This window comes from Synchiropus splendidus, chromosome 6 (assembly GCF_027744825.2).
Source record: "Synchiropus splendidus isolate RoL2022-P1 chromosome 6, RoL_Sspl_1.0, whole genome shotgun sequence".
NCBI classification, from domain to species: domain Eukaryota; kingdom Metazoa; phylum Chordata; class Actinopteri; order Syngnathiformes; family Callionymidae; genus Synchiropus; species Synchiropus splendidus.
Window position 1 is genome coordinate 1,348,335 of NC_071339.1, and position 21,862 is coordinate 1,370,196.

Sequence of the window (21,862 nt, forward strand, 5' to 3'; positions counted from 1 at the left end):
TTGTCCCAAACGTGGCTCGACTTCAGGATCGATGGACGTCACAGTCATGACTGACAGCAGCTGTTCAAACCTGCACCTCTCAACGGTCGTGTGGCAGGGACAGAACTGTCACCTTGGCTTTTCTCTCCTGAAGCAACAGTTGATGCACTGCAGAGCTGAACCTCTGGATCCCTGCCGCTGCTCTTGGGTCTCTCTCCAGCTTTGGAGAGCAACGTCGGTCAGAGCCGAACTGTGCGACTCTGGGCGCCCCGTTCTTCCACCACGCGCTGTGCACCAATCTGTTCCAATGGGTGCTTCGTCCACCTAGATCTTCCTGAAGGCTCTTGACCTTGCACTGAAGCGGACTCTGACGCGTCGCTCTTGTCAAAGCCTCCATTTCTCAACATGTCGTGGTGGACCCTGGTGTCTCTGACGCTGAAGCTGGGTCGAGCGTCAGCTTGGAGCAACACATTCCTCCAAGGAACCAGATCCAAAACTCTCCTCCTCTCCGATGATCCGTAAGTTGTCCTCCTCTACCATACTTGGCAGTGTGAGCGCCTCCTGCTGCTAGAGTTAACTCATTATTCTACATTACACCAAATATATAATAAGTTTGCCTGATAAATGAATAAACAAATGTAGATGCTGAATAAAAACTGATGCTAACATAAGTCCATCCTGTTTATGACATTGGTTGTTTAGTTCCGGAGCTCCTCATGAGGGCGGAGCCTGACGGAGGTCTGGATGGGGGCGGAGTCTGAGAGGTACAGGTGTGTGTGAGTGGCTCATTCCAACAGTAGCTGCTGCTCTGTTGATGTAGAGGCTCAGAAACAGCCTGGAGAGAGATGGAGCTGCAGGTCGCCATGTTGGTTTATAGTGTTGGGCTGACGCTGCACTAGTCACTTCCCTCTATTCTACAGTTCCATCATGGGGATTTGGACGTTTAGGATTCAGGATCCTTCACGTCCGAGTCATGACCCTTGGTGCCAAGATTTGTGGGACAAAGTGAGGGTTTGGTGTCACACGTGACTTCAACAAGGAGGGAGGGAATATGGTGCCGCACATGCTGCGGAGAGGGGCGGGGCCAAAGGAGGCTCAAGTGAGTGGTGGAACTGGCGGGAAAGTTTGCAGCACCTTGCAGAACTGGCAGGGATTGGTTGGAATTGCGATCATAGTTGCGATAGCAACACCACCACCTGCTGGAGGGAGTGAGCAGCAGCATCCAACTTGCAATATGCAAAGGTTTGTCTGACCAATAGAAAGTCAGAACGACTGGGCGGCTCGACAGCACTGCGGCGGACAACAAAACAATTCAATCGATAGCAAAGCAGGGCTGTCTGTGACCACATCACATGTCGGTGGAAATCCCTTTCACATGGTGCTAGTTAGCATACCATGCTAATGGAATTGTGGTTTCCACCATGCTTTTTTTCCTGAAGCAGGAAGAACATTGAACAGCCACTCTTCTTTCATGTCGACGGATTCAATAAAGTGACACGGAATAGACGGTCCTTCCTGTTTCCGAGTGACCGTGGTGTTGTTGTTGGGAAGAGAAGCGGTTTTCACACATATCTGGTGCTGATGTCTCCCTCTGGAGTGGAGCTCTCTGGCCATGACTCTGCTCCGGACCATCTTCTCGCCCATTCATGAGAGGCAGCACCGCACACATCCAACACACATGCAAGAGGAAGGCTGTGCTGATATTTAATGAAGGAACACAGACACATTCTTACAATATAAAACATATATTTCCATGGACCTCTTTTACGTTAGAATCTGTGCTGGAGACAGGCAATACATTCTGACAGGCTCAGAGAAAGCAGTTCCCAGGCGCCTGGCGTGCCGCTCCACTCCATGGACACCTGCTGCTGTCCAGTGGTCAGCGCCACACGGGGACATCTGTGGAGAGAGGGGAGGTGAGGGGGGCCGCCGCCAGTCCACCTCTCACGCGTGGAGGCGGGCCTCTGCCTTCCACAGTTCAATACACAACACAAACTGAATTCGAAAAAAATAAACCCGAAAAATGCTGTTTTGTTGCCCTGTTATTTAGGTTTGAATACAAAAAAAATACAGATTTATATAGTATTAATTTGATTTAAGTTAGTAATGTGAAGAAGTTATTTTTTCACAAATCCCAAAGTTTTTTTTCCAGATTTGAAACTTTTTTTACGATGACAAGTCTTATTTTACGAGTTCAAAACAGTGCGGCACAGAAACGGCGTTGGGGGCGTGTCCTTGCTCTGTGGGCGGAGCTGACAGCGCTCAGAAGCGCAGTGTGTGAGGTGTGATGTTTACATGCGACAGGGATGTTGTGACGCTGTAAAAACACCTGAGTATGTGGACGAGTCACGTGGATGTGGGAGAAGAAGAGCAGAGACAACACACTGCTCCAATCTACACGCTGTTTAAGATGCGGCTTGACACCAGACACCATATAAAGGAAGTCAATGATGCCACGCTGTGTGAGTCTGTGGTCACGTTTCAAATGTCCAATGTCCTCCAACGGCATGGAATGCAACATCAGTTGTGGTTTGGGGAGTTTTGAACTTGAAAAAAAATTGAATCTGAAAAAAACTTTTGAATTTGTGAATACAATTTGAAACCGAAAAAAAAATCTTTATATTACTTAATTTTCATGATGTATTGAAAACTTTTTAAAATACGATGTAAATCTTTAAAAAAAAACCTTGTTTTTGTTGTGCATTTTGTGTGAAAAGGAGTGGTGGAATGAAGAAACGCATTTCTGTCTCCTTACCTCATGATACACGGGTGAAAACCAAGGCTAGCAGTGGGCGTTGCCTGAGCACAGATCACCTAAAAACAAAAACGACAGAAGTTTATCAATGTAAATTTGGCGTTTTACAGCTGAAAAACAAAGTCCTCCGTCTGTGCTGACAGAAATGCTTTCAGGGAAGCCCTGAAGGGTTCGTGTGCTGTGGGACTGGCATCGTGGCTCAGTGTGGAGGCATGTCTCTGCCATCCACATTTGAATACAAAAAACTAACTGAACTTGAAACAAACAAAAAAAACAACGACAATTTTTTCAGAAAAATAATGTTTTGATGCCCTGTTATTAAAAGGTTTTCAATACATTATGGAAATTAATCTTTTGATTTAAGTTAGAAATATAAAGATTTTTTTTTTCACTTTCAAATTGTATTCACAAATTCAAAAGGGAAGTTGCCTTGAAGTCAGCACTTTTTCTTCCACATCCATGTGACTCATCCACATGTTCAGGTGTTTTTACAGCGTCACAACATCCGTGTCGCCTGTAAACATCACACCTCACACACTGCGCTGCTGAGCGCTGTCAGCTCCGCCCACAGAGCAAGGACACGCCCCCAACGCCACTTTTGAACTTGTAAAACAAAGATTTCTGATCGTAAAAAGAAGTTGAAAATCTGAAAAAGATTTTGAATGATAAATACAATTTGAATCTGAAAACAAAACGTCTTTATATGACTCACTTGAATCAAATTATTAATTTTCACGCTGTATTGAAAGGTTTTTAAAATACGATGTAAATAAATTTTTTGTGTTCAAACCTTAACAACAGGGCATCATTATTGGGAGTGAATGATATGCAGAGACCCCCCTCCATGGCCTCGCTGGCCGACTTGGCAGTGCAGCACAACACAGGTATTTCAACGCAGCGGCGGCATGCACAGACCTTTTTTCTCGGAGACACGGATCCTCTCTGTGACGGCGGTCCCTGTGGCGGGAGTAGTTTCCGCCTCCTCCTCAGCAGCGTACTCTTCTCGACAGTTCCACTTCACGTAACCGTTATTTACTGTCATCAGTTTCAGGTACATTTGGAGGATGCTGCGCACCTTTCTCAGAGCCTCTTTTGGGGACGTCTCCATCATCCTTGTGAATCGGACTGGACTGTCCTGCAACACACGAGACGAAGCATTCAGTCGTGGAGCCAGGCAGATGCCAAGCTTCGAGAGGACCTGTTCCGATTCGAATTTAGCTCCTCCTATATATATATATATATATATATATATATATATATATATATATATATATATCTCATCTCCTCTTCAATACTGTGTCATGAAGCCTCACCGACCCATCACTAAACTGCTACAGCTACAGCTTTCACCACCACTGACTCCAGGCAGAACCTCTTTATCAAGGCTGGATCAGGTCACATGGATCTCGCTCTGGTATTTGGATTAAAGGCGTGTGTGAAAGCGAGTGGGAGAACGGTGGGTCAGAGCACAAAAACACTTTGCTCCTCGAGTTCCCACCTGTGGAGGAAACGGACGGATGATTTGGACCTAGTGCGTGGATCTGGCTGGAATCGCTGACGTGCTCGCTGAACTTGTGAGTGAGAGTGAAAACCTTTTTTGTTAAATCGGCGATAGTGATCTGGGAACCTCTCCATTCCCATCACAGATGCTATCTCTCATGAAGCCGTTTGGCCGTCCTGATGTGGAATGACTGGATGTTTATCCACTGCACCCCAGAAACAAGCTCCAGCTCTGGAGCCGCGTCCAGAGTTGCTCATTCCTGAAAGGTCCTCAGAGCCCAGTCAGCATGGCAGGATCGCTCTGTTACCGCCGCTGCCTTCACCATGAAACATGCAGAGATGAAGTGTGTTTTCCCTCACTGCGGCTCATTCTTGCATTCCTGGCGATTCTCATGTTTGACAGTTTCATCTCTTCCTCTGAAGCTAACTGAGCACATATGTGCGCATAAAACATGTTTATAGCCCCTAACTTAAGCGCTCCGGTTGCTCTCCTCTCTGTAATCGTATACGCCTTTGGAATGTGGACAGTCCGGGTCTCGATGGTCTGCTGACACAGCGAGATGGGACTTGATACCAAGTCAACGTGAAACATAGCAAGTTAAACTGGCGTTTTGTCTTTGAGATCTTGGACTGGCTCCTTATGTCCCGCTGAGATGAGACGAGTTCTCAGTGTGGGGTGACCAGTCTCGGGCGGTTGGTCGAGCCCACATTATTCCTCGATCACGGAAGCTGTTCTATTGAACGCCATGCTTTACAAAGTGATGTGAAGGAGCTGCTTGGTGGAAGCACGTGTGTCCGCGGTAGGTGGCTTGAAATGTGATATGGTTTGTCAGAGGACAGTGAAGTGAGTTGGGGAGGTCAGCTGAAATCCCTCCTCCTTCACATGGCGTCATATATTGATGTTGGGAAAGTTGCCTTCTGCGTCCCATGCTGAGGAAAAAGGCAGCCTTCAGCGTCGCATGTTGACGCACTGGCAGCGTGACACGTGAAAAAAAAGACATAGGGCGGGGTGAGGGTCAGCCATGGGGTGGCGCTCCATTCACTCTACATTTAATAACGTGTCACAATGATATTTAAAGCCCATCAAACAACATTCAGTACCGTCGCTAAGTAGGAAAGCCACGTATGAGGTTATGAAGAGCAACTGACATCCAGTGTGATTCAGTGAAGGGAGCCCTCACCTCTGCTCACACACAGCACAAAACTAGAGCTCTAAACCAAGCCTCACTTCTGTGGTTTCATCAGTGCCACATGACAATCCTCTAGCCCAGTAGACTTCTCTGGGTCCCTCTGTAAATAAAGCACCTCAAATGCTTCAGTCACGGTGAGACACTGCTATCTATACTGCAGGTGGGGACGGGCCATAAGTGATGGTCCACCATGTCCCGCCAAACCTCCACCATGACTCCTCTGCATCTCAGGATCAAGTGGATAAACCCGTGGCTCACTGGCTGCATCGGACCTGCACACGTGAACATGAGGAGACGGTGACGGCGCCGCGCTCTCCAGCTCCGCGGCGTGTGACAGTTGTGGAGAGTGTGGTGGACTGTGCTTCACCATGGTAGTTTGAAAGTGATGTTGAATCCAGGGAACCTTTGATCATGACACTGTTGGACTCTGAGTCTCTGGATCCTCATAGGTTCTCTGAGGTGCTCCTCTGCCTTGGTTCACATCAACACATGCAACTCTCCCGCTGCCAAGGTGAAAACACTTGGATATTGGCGGCGGCTGCGTCCTCTTCCGCGTCCTCATGAGGCTTCACTAATGGAGGACACACTCTCACAGGCAGCGCTAATGCTAGGGGCCGCCATCAGTTAGGGACCATCAACAAATTCTAAAGCCTCAAAGTCTGAGTGACATCTTCAATAAGGCCATGGAAAACAAGCATTTTAGGAGAGAGAGAATTGTGACAAGGTTTTTCGCCACACAAGACAAAGGACTGACAGTTTGGATCATGATCTGGAGAATAGACTCTGACTCCATGGTCATTTCTTCACCTGATGGTTTCTCATGTTTCTCCAGCAGCATCTAGGAACTGTGTCCAGACTGCTCCATAGTTCAAGTGTTCAGAGACATGAGACACAGCAGACAGACAGACAGACGGCTCCATTGAAGCCCTAAATAAAGCTGGCAGAGCAGCCTGTCAGACACCAGCGGCTTCTACCAGAGACCTGAAACATTGAGTTGCTCATCTCTGCACTGCAGACTTCACTCTTCTATTGATGCTGGAGACAAACTCCACTCCTGAGTTCCATCATCAAACAGTGTCCAGAGAGACTGTAGTGTCCGACACATGGAGGAGAGGAACATGGATAACTTTTCTGGTCCATATGGCCCAGTCCTAATAGCAGGGTAACATCTGTACTGTAGTAGTCTTGAGGGCTCCCGATCAACACATGAGCTCATGTGTGCGTGTGTCTCTGTGGTCTGTCAAGTGTTACAGTGAGTCTTATCTCCCCTGGGAACGCCGGGGATCCTATCAAGAAGGTCGGCCTTGCTGAGGAAGATGTCATGTCTCATGTTGGTCTACAACACGGTGATGACCTGGAGGACAGACAAATGAGGCGCGTGAACTCTTACCTCAACCTCTTCGTCGATTGAAGGTATGCAGCGCTGAGAGTAGAGATGGAAAATCACCTTCTCCAGGGTGTTGACATAGCGTCTGTTGTCGGAATTGCGAACGTAATGGAAATGTGAATTCAGCAGCTCGAGCGTCAGTGGAAGTGCTGCTTTGATGTAACAAGTCTTGCTCTGCAACAGACAGAAGGGTATGAAACTCGGTGAGACAGAGTCAACAGAAGTCCTTCCCACTAGGTACTTGATCTTTGGCATTGTACTCACACTCACTCCAGTCATTAAAGACCTTCAATATTGGCCCCAAAAAGTCCAACTCTTGTGTGTGTTCTGCCCTACATTTAGATTACTTGTATTTGGGTGCGGCTCCTCCCTCGCATCTACTGGAAGTAGCGATGGTTGCAGGAGGAGTCATGACACAGTGGGGGGATGAAACCGTGTCCTCGTTTTCAGAGGCCACTAGATGGCGCTTTGGTTTGGTCATGAAACCTCATCCACCCTTCAATACTGTGTCATGAAGCCTCATCCACCCTTCAATACTGTGTCATGAAGCCTCATCAAGCCTTCAATAGTGTCATGAAACTTCATCTACCCTTCAATACATCTAGCGTTCACTAACTGTCATAACAATAACAAAGCTTTGTTTATGTGGCACTTTGTCTGTGTTGCTTTACAGGCAGAAGAGCGAAGACTGAATGAATGGACGAACAGAGTAAGTGCAACAGGATGTCTGCGTGCACATTTGGTCCAGGTGGAATGAGGTCTGCTCGACTGAAGCCATCACGCTGTTCAGAGTCAAAGACTGACTGCATGCGGGTGGTATGAGGGCCAGATGTCCAAAAGTAGGTCCTGTTCTCACGGCACAATGTTGTTATTGCCAACTTTGGTACACGACTAGAGACTCTGTGATCTCCCCAGGTGAGCGAGGCTTCACACTGAGCCCATGTCAGAGAGATGAGAGGGTTGGGAGTCAGCTGCCCGCAGCATCCTGTGCCATGCTTGGGCTATGTGTCAGTGGCTGGCCTGACTCTCTTGTAGAAACATACAACAACCAAGCAAGAGGACTCAACATTTAACCGTGTTGCAGTCTGATCCATCGAAACATGACCTGCTCTCATGGGAAATGACATGTCCTCAGCGGCCACTCTCTGTCCTGCACCCTTAGAGACAGGGTGAGGAGTTGGGTCATCCGGTAGGAGCTCGGGGTGGAGCCGCTGCTCCTCCACATCCAGAGGAACCAGCTGAGGTGGCTCGGGCATCTGATCTGGATGCTCCCTGGACGCCTCCCTGGGGAGGTGTTCCGGGCATGTCTTACCGGGAGGAGACCCCAGGGAAGACCCAGGACTGGCTGGAGAGATGATGTCTCCGCTCTGGCCTGGGAACACCTCGGGATCCCCCGGGAGGAGCTGGAGGAGGTTTGAGGGGATCAGGAAGTTTGGGCTTCCTTGCTCCGAATGCTGCCTCTGCGACCCACCTCCGGAGGTAAAGTAAGGTAAGGTAAGTTTTCATCAAAAATTGTACCAATACTTGAACATAAATCCTCTCCGTAAATAATATGTTCGACATGTTTGGATCTTAAAGAACAAACCTACAAAGCAAAAGGAGATAAATGTTTCACGAACGGACCAGAAGAAGCAGTTAGCTCTGTGTTGTCAGCTCACCCAGAACTTCACTGCAGCCGGACCTTCAGGTCGACGAGTCACATATGTTTCACAGTATTTGACTTTGATGTCTGACCACAAACCTTGTCAGGAGTTAAAACCGCTGCCATGATAAACCTCCCCCTGCTGAGGTTTGTCGTTCTCACGTGTCAGTGACAGCACTCACCAGATTCAGACGCTCTGTGAACGGATAGATGATAAAACAGCCGTGGTCCAGCTGATTGTCAATCTGTGGAGGAAGGATCATGACATTATTCTCACTCACCATCAAACATGTGGCATTCATTGCATCCCTGAGTCCATGATCCCCAGTACTCATTGCATGAGCCGACTGCATCTGCATCCCTGAGCCACAGCCGTGTTGCATGACCAATATGACCCAGGTTGAAACCTGAAGATCAGGCTTTTAGCTAGGCTTTTGAAACAAAGCCCCGCCCCCTGCCCATAGCCCCGCCCCCTGCCCATTCTCCTCCAGACACGCCAAGTCAACGACTGACTTTACAACTGGCTTTTTAAAAATAACAAAAATAACTTTATAAAAACAAACATCAGAGTCAAATAATGGTCAACAGAGATGATCTAAATAGCTCTGACTACAGTTTTGTTCATCTTCATATCGTGATGCAAGCTAAACTGCCCTTGTCATGAGCAAAGCGCTGAGTTTAAAGTTGAAGTGCCAAACGCGCTGCTGACCTCAGAATCAGTCGCGGCTGCTTGAGTGGTGTCGAAATACTGTACAAATACCTGGCCAGGAAAAGAACACACTGTATATTACCGCCACTAAGCTCCACATTTATGGGTCTATTAGCAACGTGGCAGCCTGCAATTCCTCATCATCATGAAACAGAGATCAGCGCGCTGTTTATCTTAGCAATGCTCTGTGAAGGTTCAGTGTAATTACTGGTTATTAACAGTGAACAAGCCTGTACATGGCCCTGTAATGCGTTTCCCCAGGTTCAAGCCTCTCACTCCGGGACCTGCGGTAGTGTAACTGCAGGTCACCAGGGATTCCGTGGTGTGGAATGTGGGGTTTCACTGAGGAGGTGGAGTGAGACAGGAGAGACATTGGCAAAATAAACATGGCCAAGTTTCTCTGTATTTACAGTAGACATGCCAAAAACCACCACGGGCAATTCAATGGCCTGACGCTCGCCATCGTGATCGGGAAACACTGTCCTGGCTTCCACAGCCCACTAGGTGGCAGTAGCCACGCTGAAGTCTCTGCATTCAAACTATCACTTCAATGAGACGTCAGACGTGTACTTGGATAACGTGCACTCTCAGAGAGACGCCAAGGTGAAAAGCCTCAGCGCTCTTGAAGAAGGTTGTTTTATTGTGGGACAAGTCGGTAAAGACTGACTGATCTGCCGCGGCTAGTGAGTCCACAGTCAGAAAGCCTTTAGTTCACGTCTTCTGGATGAAAATCGTGACTCGTTTTTGTCATGATTCGCTTTTATTTTGCCCTGTCACTTCCATGTGTGTGTTTCCCTGGTAATAAAATAATAAATATTTTTTAAATTAAATTTTTAAATAATAAAAATATTATCCACTGTTTGCTGCCGACTCGGTCGTCTTTAGGGCAAAGTTGTCAGAACCTCCGAGGAGCAGACGCTCATCCCAGCTGCTTGTTGAAGATGTTTCGAAAGCCAGTGATAATTTGGAGGAGGACAAAGGTATAATAACACTGGCTCGCGCTCAACCTGAGAGAGGGGTGATAAAACCAAGCGCTCCTCGTCCTTCATCCCGCTGCAGACACGCAGGGATGCTAGCGCTCAAATATGGAAGTGACTGCTTCATGATCTCATGAAAAATGACCAAAAGAAGCTTGGAATGTGAAATCACATCTGACCAAATCAGAACCACAGAAAAAACTTAAAATATTGTCTCCTGTCTCCACTGTTCTCTACATAAAGCCAGACCATACAGACTGGTGTTTCTAGAGAGAAACAGTTCACCTACACGATGAACTGCTCAATTATTATTTGTATTGTACTACGAGTTAATTATGATTAATTACAACATTATTACCATTAATTTAATTTAATTTAATTTGTTCAGGGAGGTTTTTCACTCCACAATGTCCAGGGTTTCCACCACTCTGGATGGACTCGAGATTCTGATACAAATATTCTCCAGACACTAAAAGAGCTTCAGTTGAACTCAGGTGATATAAAGACTTGAATAGAGCCACCATGGTGATTTATTGTGTTGTTGTCAGACTGATGCAGAATCAACAATATTCTGCTGTTTAAATGTCTGTGTGGCTCCATCATTGGATTCAGTCATGTACCACATTCATTCACGTTGGAAAGTGTGGCTTCTTGTGTTGTGGTGAGGCAGAGAGCACAACTCACCAGGCGATTGAGACTCAGAAGGTGATCCTGCGTTACCGAATGTCGGCATGGACCGGGGACGCCAGCAAAGGCTCGGTACACACATAGGAGGAGCAACAAGCAGAGAAGCTGAGCCTGGAAGACGAAGGGAAACAGGTCAGAGCTGCAGCTTCACAGCAACAGAGACATGGCATTTCTTTACATCCACCCAAGTGCGGCCCGGGGGCCAACTGCGGCCCTTTGACTGTGTTTATGTGGCCTCCTGGTATCAGAGTAAAACTATAAAAGTCGGACTCACATGAATCTCTGACATTTTTGTCTTGTGCATTGGTTTTTGTTCATTCTGATGCAACTGAAACAAAAGTGTCTCATTTGATCATTTTTCTCAATTGTTCGTCTTTTCCGTTGACTAAGCAGCTTTTGAAATGTGTGACCCACATCGAGAATCTTTAAATGAAGTGTGGTTTAAATTAACGTGTCATCACGCATGACGTCATCACGGGATTTTTATTTCAATGTTCTCTGACCCTCTTTCTTTGGCTTTGTCGGCCCCTCACAACATAGAACCTGGCTCCTCAAGAGTTGCCCACCTCTGGTGTGGTGATGTTTGTCCACATGCAACATGCGCAGGAGGAGGGGTTTGTTTAGGTCAAAGGTCACCAACCTTTTAGTGAACCGCGAGCTACTGCCAGGGCACAGTGTGACCCGACATCGGTTAAGTACACACCTCTGAAATCCCCATGTAAAACAGAGGAGAGACGATGTTCCTCTCACATACTGTCTCACTGCTTGTTGACCACTAGTCTTCACAGTAATTACCAATGGCGTAACAAAGGAGGAATCACATTCTCAAACATAATAAGGCGGTTATTACATGAAAATGCATTTTATTACTGTTATTATTATTATTATTTAGTGGCCTGAGGGCTACTGCCTTGGTGTCTGTGACCCTGGTTTAAGGAGTGACGTTCAAAAAGGAGAGGAAAATAACGACACTTTGGTGAAATTGAACTTTTGTAGCATGAATCTGACTCCTCTGTTTTCCAAAGCCCTTTAAAAGACATCAGAGTCAGACTGTGCCAGTCACATTCAGCAGGGGGCGACCACAGGCCCCGAGACCTCAACATGAAAATAGTGACTCTCAAATGTAGAAACCCCCTCAACAGTCAGGCCAGCTCTGTCCCCAGACCCCAGTCTGGAAGTGACACACTGCTAATGCTGTGCTTCCGAAAAAAACAACTGGGACTCAACGTGTTGGATTGTTTATCTAGTTTTAAACATGGATTTCTTACTGCTGGTGCTCGACTTTCCTCTGAACTCCACCATGTGTTTTGTGTCTATAATCGACAGGAAATCTTAAAAAGAGGGAGATAACTGTTAACATACGATACTTTCCATCGGTGTCTCATTCATTAAATCTTGTGACTAACAGTGTTTATTGTTGATCTTATTCAAGCGTGTTGAGAACAACAACTCATCAGTCATTTACTCCGCCCTCTTCAAACCAGATGTTTCATGCTGTTTTATTCCAGTGTGTGACCGAGTGGTGATCCAGGCTGCCTCTGGAGCAAAGGATCATGGGAGTAGGGCTGAGGTGCAGACACGGACACTTGTTGTGTCGCGTGTTTAGCGTGTTTGCATCTGACTGATACAGTAGCACCGTAAGTTGAGTTGGATGTGTGTGGAGAGGACTCGTCTTCTGCTCCGTCATGCCAACGTGTCGTAGCTAGCTGTGTCTACCAGTCTCTACTGCAGCGTGTTTTGACAAACTACTTAGCTTATGATGAGGTCGCTTGCTTCACGCTTACTTTGCTTGACCAAAACTATCGTCAAGTCATTTCCTGTTCATTTGCATCGATTCCTAGATTTAAAGTGGCCAAATTCATTCATTTTAAGTAATATATATTTGATAATAGCTCACTTTCAAGCTACTTTTTAAATGATCTGGAATTTTTATTATTACTATATAAAATGTAGTATATGGTGCTTATTACACAGATCCAATTCTTACTTCAGGTCCTGAGCTCGATGGTTTCAAGACTTGTCCAGTAAAAATATCTCCATCCAGGCACCAGATCATTTCACTAATATCCTGCGCTTTATGCTTGATATTAGTGTCATTCGCGTTGGACCCTTTCTCTTCCAGGGCGCAACTCTCGGTTCACATCGGAGCAAAGCTCCTCTGGCCTTGTTTGGCAGCGTTTTTTCTGTCTGTATTCACACAATGGATTTCAAATCACACACAAACCAGCAAGTCTGAATATGAAAAAAAAAGTTTTTGCTAAAACGCAAACATAACGTCCGTGGACCCCTCAGGGATAATGTGGCGCAGCAGACACAAACTCAAACCAGTGGCTGTATTTGGACCTAGAAAGCAGGCGTCCGACCAGCCGCCTGCACGCTGGAGACCTGCCTCCTCCCTCACCGTGCTCAGCCCTGCAGGGCTTCACAAACCTCAGGGAACGATCCCGCACATGATGTCACGCAGCAATTTGCGTTACAAGAAAGTAAAAACCTAGCTTTATCCAACATTATCAATATTAACCACCACGTTGACTAAAGCCAATTCATAAAACTGAATTGTTCCAATGATGATTTGTAGCTTCAACCCCACTGATTCAGTCGCATTAAAATTGTCTTTTCCTGGAACGAATGTATGTTCATGAGCAGACAGGACAAGATCCACTGATGCATTTAAAGACTGAATATTGATTTATTTTTGTGGTGGGACTTTAACGAGTTATCTACAATTAATTAATGACAACAAAAAAAGAATAATTTAATTTAATTTAATTCACCAGACACATGGCAGCTAGGATGAGAACAACAACAACAAACATGGAGGAATCCTCCCTGAACCAAAGCAAACAAAAGCATCTGTTGGCTGTGGTTCAGGGAGGTTTTTCACTCCACAATGTCCAGGGTTTCCACCACTCTGGATGGACTTGAGATTCTGACACAAATATTCTCCAGACACTAAAAGAGCTTCAGTTGAACTCAGGTGATATAAAGACTTGAATAGAGCCACCATGGTGATTTATTGTGCTGTTGTCAGACTGATGCAGAATCAACAATATTCTGCTGTTTAAATGTCTGTGTGGCTCCATCATTGGATTCAGTCATACACCACATTCATTCAAATGTGGCAAATATTCTGATACCATTAATTCATTAATTCATCCAAATTCTCAACTGAATTTGATTCATTATTTTACTCGAATCCCACCCCTAATTTATTTACATTTTTAGCCCTTCAGTGACTCGTAGGTTGAAATAGAAATGGGTTGATGTGACGCTGTCGACCCCCTGCCTTCAAAATGCAGCACCTTTTGACCTGTTGTCCTTGGAAGCTTCATATCATCTATCTACCGTGATGATAACGTATCATTTACTGGGACTCACAAGAGTCATCACAGTAAAACAATGCACAAAAAAAACTCCTGCAGTTAAACACCTGCACCTTTAACACGTCTTCATTTGAGCCTCCATTTCAGTTTCTTCTGTGACAAACTCATGAAAGATGCTGTTTTCTACGATTCTTCAAGACAGTGAAGTGACTGTCCTCTGTCCCACATGTGGTCACGTGACCCGCTCTGTTCCTCTTCCTCCTTGGAAAACACATTCTATTTGCGTATGATGAGAGAAGAAATCTGGTCAGACGGAGGCCGGCTCCACTGTGACTGTGCTTTGATCGGACAGAAATGACGGAACAATGGGAGCAGAACGTGGAACAAGACAACCGTCTTTGTTGTTGATGCCAGTGCACTGACGAACGTTTGGAGCACGTGAGCATTGTGCTCGTTGCTAATGTCACACCAGCAGCTGTGTGAGGGCCGTGTACTGCTGGGAGGACTTGCCGTCCAAGCCAGGGACTCACACACTGCCATCCGGAACATGGAGCATCAGATGCCCTCGAGCGGAGCGCAGCCTGAACTACAGGTGCAGTTGGACCGTCTCCCCCCGGCTCTCATGAAGAGGCTTGAGCTCCTTCAGTCTACTCCAGGGCAATTTCCTCGTCGGCAGCGCTCTTGAAAGGGGTGGCCATGGAGGACACACGGCCTGGTCTCCGTGCCGGGGACATATGGACGGGTCGGTGCTGGGGCTGGAGGGCCTTCGCCGACCGCCCCCCTCCTCAGAAGTGTGGCCTATATGAGGGCCATGCTGGAGGTGAACCAATCCCCACGGTCGAGGTTTGTCACCAATAGCGCCCCCTAACTGGTCACCTAGCAAGGCCCTGTTCGACGGCGGCGTTCAAAAGGAGGACGTGTAAAGGCGACCGGGGGAGAGCCAATCAATGGCTCTCAGGTGTGAGGCGGGGCCTCAAGCTGAAGGTGCACCTTTGAAAAGAGTCGACCGGCTTCTCCTGTGCACATCACATTCTGTCCTAAACCAGTGCCTTATTTGAGCACCAAGGGGCCCAGCTCTGGAGAAGGACTTGAACCGAAGGTTGAAACGCTTTTGGCAGGAACCAAAACAAACCACATCACCATGACAACAGGCCAGGTACAGCAGGAAGAGGATGAGAGGGAGAGGCACAAGGGGCGATGGAAGAAGCCAGTGAGGGCGACTTGAACTGGAGGTACACAACTGTCAAGGTGCCACAATGGAACCAGTGCTCCCCCCCACCCCCTCCCCCAAATAGGTCCAGACTAACAACCCAGCCAACATGGCACTCACTGGACTCACAAAGGAAATGACAACCTGATTCATAACAAGGATTTTCTTCAGTCGGTCATGAGTGGTGAGGCACCGTGACTTCAATTATGACATGAATATTTTCATTTATATTTATAAATATTTTTCATTAAGGCTGTCAATCGATTACAATTTGTCATCACGATTAATCGCACTCAAGCTGCAGGGAACCCGTGATGAATCGCACATTAGTTGTCTCAATGCAAGTGGGAGGAAGATGTTATCAACGCTGGAGAAGCGAATTAATAATCCTTTCCTCACGCAACTCAACAGGACAGATACTGTACAGAACATTCTTGACAACAAGCTCAGGGGCTCTGAAGAGGCTCAACGTGGTCAAGGCCTGTCCTGAAGAACCGCACCACAGTGATGGAGAACACACTCTGGAAGGAAGCTCACATTTGGATTGAGGAGGAAGTGACCACATGCTAGCTTAGTCCAGCTACTGGCTACATGCTAGCTTAGCCCAGCTACTGGCTACATGCTAGCTTAGTCCAGCTACTGGCTACATGCTATCTCAGTCTAGCTACTGGCTACATGCTAGCTTAGTCCAGCTACTGGCTACATGCTAGCTCAGTCCAGCTACTGGCTACATGCTATCTCAGTCCAGCTACTGGCTACATGCTAGCTTAGTCCAGCTACTGGCTACATGCTAGCTTAGCCCAGCTACTGGCTACATGCTAGCTTAGTCCAGCTACTGGCTACATGCTATCTCAGTCTAGCTACTGGCTACATGCTAGCTTAGTCCAGCTACTGGCTACATGCTAGCTCAGTCCAGCTACTGGCTACATGCTATCTCAGTCCAGCTACTGGCTACATGCTAGCATAGTCCAGCTACTGGCTACATGCTATCTCAGTCCAGCTACTGGCTACATGCTAGCTTAGTCCAGCTACTGGATACATGCTAGCTTAGTCCAGCTACTGGATACATGCTAGCTTAGTCCAGCTACTGGATACATGCTATCTCAGTCTAGCTACTGGCTACATGCTAGCTTAGTCCAGCTACTGGCTACATGCTATCTCAGTCCAGCTACTGGCTACATGCTATCTCAGTCCAGCTACTGGCTACATGCTAGCATAGTCCAGCTACTGGCTACATGCTATCTCAGTCCAGCTACTGGCTACATGCTAGCTTAGTCCAGCTACTGGATACATGCTAGCTTAGTCCAGCTACTGGATACATGCTAGCTTAGTCCAGCTACTGGATACATGCTATCTCAGTCCAGCTACTGGCTACATGCTAGCTTAGTCCAGCTACTGGCTACATGCTATCTCAGTCCAGCTCCTGGCTACATGCTAGCTTAGCCCAGCAAGTCCAAACTTAGCCGGACTAACACAGTAGTTCTGTCTTCTGGGCGTCACATAGCCACAGTCAATGTTGCAAAAAGGAAACAAACGAATCAGCCTCATTACTTGGTCCAACTATTCCCAATGTTTGGACACATGGTCCTTGTTGAGCAGTTTTAGTGAATGGATTTTGTGATTCTTGGAATAAAACACTGCTTAGTGTGCGGCCACCTCCATTTGAGTTTCTTCAAACCACATGACAAATTCTGCCAGCGAGCGCTCACTTGTCAGTGCACAGCCCTGACAGTGGGTGGCTCAGTCCCAGGCTGGAGGGGGCAGTGGTGCCGCGTCACCGGGCCAAAGACACAGCAGCACCTGGACCAAAGCAGAGAGCAGCGCTTTTCTGCCAGATGCAGGTCTCATTTGCTGAAGAAGTGTAATTCATCCAAACTCCGCTGTAGGTTGCCTTTATTTTCACGGCGTGATGGACGGGACGTCTTGGCTCGCGCAACACAGAGACGTTTGTTGAGTTCAGGATCTCATTGTTGTTGTTGCTCTGTCAAGAGAGGGACAGCAGCCAGATGGGAAGCTTCTGGAAACAGGCTCAGCAGATCTGGCCGTGGAAAACCTCTCTGGGTACTTGTTCTGGAGAGAAGGATTAGATCACCTGACACATCGGTGCAGTCATGCCGATGTCAAAGCTAGTTTTCTCCGCCTGGCGACCAGACTCTCCTGAGGAGAAGGACATTCGAAATAGAAGCGCTGCTCCACCTGTAGCAGGAGCAACCAGACCAGACCCGGGGTGGAGCGGGTTTTTGTTCCAAGCCATCTAACACACACAGCTTCACCCATCAGGTGTCTGAAGACTGAGATCAGTTGGTCAGGTGCACCATGTTTCACCATGTTCCATGAGGGTCCATCATGAAGCAGTACTGCAGGGATGAACCGTCACTAGTACACGCACTCAATACTGAGTCATTGAAGCCTCGTTTACCCGTCAATACTGTCATGAAGCTTCATCAACTGTTCAATATTGTGTCATGAAGCCTCAGCTACCCATCAGTGCTGTGTCATGAAGCCTCATCTACCCTTCACTACTGTGTCATGAAGCCTCAGCTACCCTTCACTACTGAACCGCACATGCTTCGTGCTTCTCTGGCGGCAGGAATAAGTGACTTTGCTGTTGAGCTTTGTTCAGTTGATATAAGATGCTGGCATGCGCTTCATGAGCCAGAAACATTTGTAGTTGCATTGCTATTCATCCAGGCTCCATGTGGCTGTTGACGTGGAACTGGAAATCTCATCAAGACCCTTCTCTGGCAAAACAGAAGGAGGCTTTCTAACTGCTGCCAGCGTAGCGTGGCCTGAAGTGGTGGCACTGCCATTGATCTGGCTTCACTCCGGCGCTGCCGATGACAGACGCGTGCTCCGAGATGGACGACACAGATGCCGCTCACATGCTAACTGAGAGCAGCTGCCTCTCTGTGTGCGTGTGTGTGTGTGAGTGTGCGCACGTCTGCTAACAGGCAGATAAGCATTAGGATTTGTGTGGCTACACTGTTATTCACGGCGCCGCGACCCTTCCGTCTTCTTTTCCCACGCCGCTTCCAAAGAGACAAACATGTACCGTCGCGGTGATTCTTCTCGCTCATGATGGACTTCTGCTCTGACTCGCAGCCTTTCATTTCCCCAGCCATGTCTCTGTTTTGGCCCTCGCAATTGATTTAAGGAGTTATGTGACTGAAATGTTGCTCCACCAATCGCAATCTGGAGGTGCTATATATAGTGAGATCCGGTGTGATTGTATCGGCAGAACGGCAGAGAGTGATGGGAAACAAGGGCAGTGGTCTGATCTTCTTACCGGTGTCATGTGAAAATGATGGCGCTACAAGCTTGTCATACGTCTCTCATCAAAGGGAGCATTACGTGCCATGTAGGAATGCGCGTTGTGGTTGGTCGTGGATAGGACGGGTAATAAGTGGGGGACATCTGGTGGAGATGGTGGAAGACTATTAAGGAAGTGCTGTCATAAAGAGGTTGTTAGTTCTTCTGCCAAATCCAGCTCCAGGCCACACTGGTCCCGCGTCCTGTCTCTGTGGGGTTTCTATGTTCTCACTTTGCTTGGACTCGCCTGCTCCCTTGCCCAGTTCAGAGTCTGCCGTGGCACCGGTCCCAGGTCTCACCTGGACTTGTGTCTCTCAGTTTAAGGATCTCAGGGTCTTGCTCTCGTGTGAGGGGAGACGGAGTTTGGTCGGCAAAGTGGCGCAGCAGGTGGTGTTGTCGCTTTAGAGAGGAACTCTGTCACTTGGGAGAGACTCGGAGTAGAGCCGCTGCTTCTCTGTGTGGAGAGGAGCCAGATGAGGTGGCATCTCATGAGGACGCCCCCTGGAGGTCTCCCTCTGGAGGTGTTTCAGGCACGGCCAGCTGGGAGGAGAACCGGGGGTGGACCTCCCTGTTGGAGCTGCTGCCCCCGCGACCCGGCCACAGATAAGCAGGAAACAGAAATAGAGCTCTGCCTCTGAACCTTTGTACACTTTGGTAACAGCAGTTATCTGGTGCTGGGCGTCAGTCAGTCAGACTGGATCAAACCATCACAGGCACCACCTCAATCCCCAACTCCGTCAAGATCACAAATTTCTACTGACAAGACAAAGATTCTGCATCACATCGTCTCCAAAGAGAGAAGCTGCAGTGACAGTTAGGCTGATACAGACATCTAAGGATGATACCCAGACCCGTGATTCTCAACCATAGGGCTGAGGCCCCTGGTTGGGACCAAGCGCCCCCTAGGGGGCCACTAGAAGTTTTTTGTTTCCCACCTCTGGACCGTGAGACGCTCAGTTTGAATCCCTGAGCCACGTGTGGTGGCAGCAGTGAGTCAGTGAACTGACTTGACTGCTGCACATCTGTGATAGTCACCAACTATGGAGAAGTTCTTGGAAAGAAACAGTGATGAAGGAAGTGATGCCACCTCCACAAAAGTAAAAACTAAAAAATCTAATAATAAATTAATAAAATTTATGTGAATATTTGTTGGGGATACTTTCATTTCTATTTTAGTTTGTTTATTTTGAAAATAAAATATTTTATTTTATGATATTTAGGCAGTTTGTATTACATTATATTTTTATATTTTATTCAGGATTTTATTCATGACATACAATTTTATCACTAGTTTGCATCCACTGTTTTCACCACATTTTTTTTCTATTTTTCTCTAGTCTATTTGATGAATATGACTTGGACCTGGTTCTGCTGCTGGGTGGACTTTTCGATGACAAATAAATATTGTTGCAATGATCACATGGTTGGTTTGTTTACGTGTGAGTAGATTAAGTATGGTTATTGATCACAGATGAACTCTAGAGTGAAGAATCAGATCTAGTCCTTGAATGGGCCCCGGGGCCATTTGGATTGGTGGATGGATTTGAGTTTCGCACGAGACCTTTCACCAGCTGCAGAGCGTTTATAATGCAGGAGTATATTTGCAAGATCAAACACCGAATGTCAATGCTTCGCACGCAAGATTTACTGATTTATTTGGCCCCGTTTGTCACAGTATTAGGTGTAAAATCTGGCATGAACGTCGCATTCCTCTGGTCGCCACAGGAGGTCAGTAGAGGCACCTAACGGACCAGGGTGACGCGCGACTCAACACAAACCAGACTGATCATTGGCCTTAAAAAAAAACTGGGATTATTATTGTGTATGCTGCTGACAGTTTCTTCTGAACCATATGTTGGAAGCTCCTCTAAACACACATTCCTGGACCAGCAGCAGTGAAGATCATAGTCAAGCATGAAAACAACATACTCGGCAAGTCAGAGTTAAACTGAAAGAAAACACCAAATGCAATATACTAACTGAATAAAAGCTTAAACCTCATGGCCCTTTGAGCACATTCACGCAGTAGATCATGTTTGCTAGACTCTCAGATTCCAATGCAAACAGATTTTCACTGCAGTTTGGTGGAAAAGAAGCGAGTCAAATGTGAAGGACTGAGTCCCATCGGTTGCAACGCTACGCCTAGTTCCAGCTCCGGTCCAACCGTGGAGAGCAGGAAGCCTGGAGCTCTCGTCAACTATGGGCTGGAAGGTGAGCATCTGCTGAAGGAATGATGAATGTCTGAGGATTTCCCAGCGGCGGGTGAGTGAGAGGCTGCTTCACCTCTCAGATGTGCCACACAGGTTGAGCAGCCAATGAGACAGAGGAATCGAGCGCGATAACGCTGGGAGTCACATGCTCTGCAGGCAGAGGAGCAGGCTTACCTTGGCTGTAAAGTGTAGCGTGTGTGTGTTCATCTGGCTGAGGTGGCAGGACCCAAAAGAATAATGTCCAACTGCTGCGTCATGAGCCCAAGGATGTTGACATGGTGGCTGTAGAATCCCACTGAGGACGGCAACATGGGAGTCGCTTCTGCGGATGGGCTCACGTCCGGCTCTCCAGCTTCTGGCCACCTTCATTCATCTGCAGAGGGAGGGAAAGCGCTGGAGCAGGAGGGTGGGCTGTTGCTTCTGACCGCCCTTCTGCCCCGCTCCTTCCCCCCCCCCGATCTATTCTCAGCTCCACTCCAGCGCATCTTACAACTCACTCACACCAATGTTGAGCCAATCATTTGCCTCAAAATTCACGAGAAAATACACATTTTTTGAAATTGTCTGTTAGCTCAACTCAAATACCTTTAAATGAACATTGACCAGTTTAAACTTGCTTGTTGTTCAGTTCTTGTTCAGCGCTCTCACTTGTGTTTTCAAACAAACAAAACAAAACAAAAATCACACAGACAGTGTTAATATAAACAGGTGAACCCTGAATAATAGACTTTGGCAGTGTCCCATGTCTCCCCCCTAACACTAGCACTTGCTTCTGAGCCCCCTCCACTGTGAAGCTCCCTCCACTATGAAGCTCCCTCCACTATGAAGCTCCCTCCACTGTGAAGCTCCCTCCACTGTGAAGCTCCCTCCACTGTGTAGCTCCCTCCACTATGAAGCTCCCTCCACTGTGTAGCTCCCTCCACTATGAAGCTCCCTCCACTGTGAAGCTCCCTCCACTGTGAACCTCCCTCCACTGTGAAGCTC

The 21,862-nt window shown here is 47.4% G+C and overlaps 1 protein-coding gene across 1 annotated transcript; it reads right to left on the minus strand.

Moving 5' to 3' along the window:
* Nucleotides 1-1,739: 1,739 nt before the first annotated feature.
* On the minus strand, nt 1,740-21,231 carry csf1a (colony stimulating factor 1a (macrophage)). The gene is made up of 7 exons (XM_053868362.1): nt 21,053-21,231; nt 10,824-10,937; nt 8,636-8,698; nt 6,815-6,985; nt 3,650-3,869; nt 2,735-2,793; nt 1,740-1,878 (listed from the first exon to the last, which is right to left on the minus strand). Exons 1-6 carry the CDS (start codon nt 21,083-21,085, stop codon nt 2,762-2,764), a joined length of 633 nt encoding a protein of 210 aa, XP_053724337.1. The 5' UTR covers nt 21,086-21,231; the 3' UTR covers nt 1,740-1,878; nt 2,735-2,761.
* Nucleotides 21,232-21,862: the final 631 nt, after the last annotated feature.

Bases quoted from the DNA above. Each gene is read 5' to 3' on its own strand.
- csf1a (XM_053868362.1), bottom strand. From the start codon at position 21,085: ATGAACACACACACGCTACACTTTACAGCCAAG. The intron at 8,699-10,823 runs GTGAGTTGTGCT...CTTCCTCCACAG, and splicing joins TTCTGAGTCTCAATCGCCTG to ATTGACAATCAGCTGGACCA. The intron at 6,986-8,635 runs GTGAGTGCTGTC...TGTCTGTTGCAG, and splicing joins TCACAGAGCGTCTGAATCTG to AGCAAGACTTGTTACATCAA.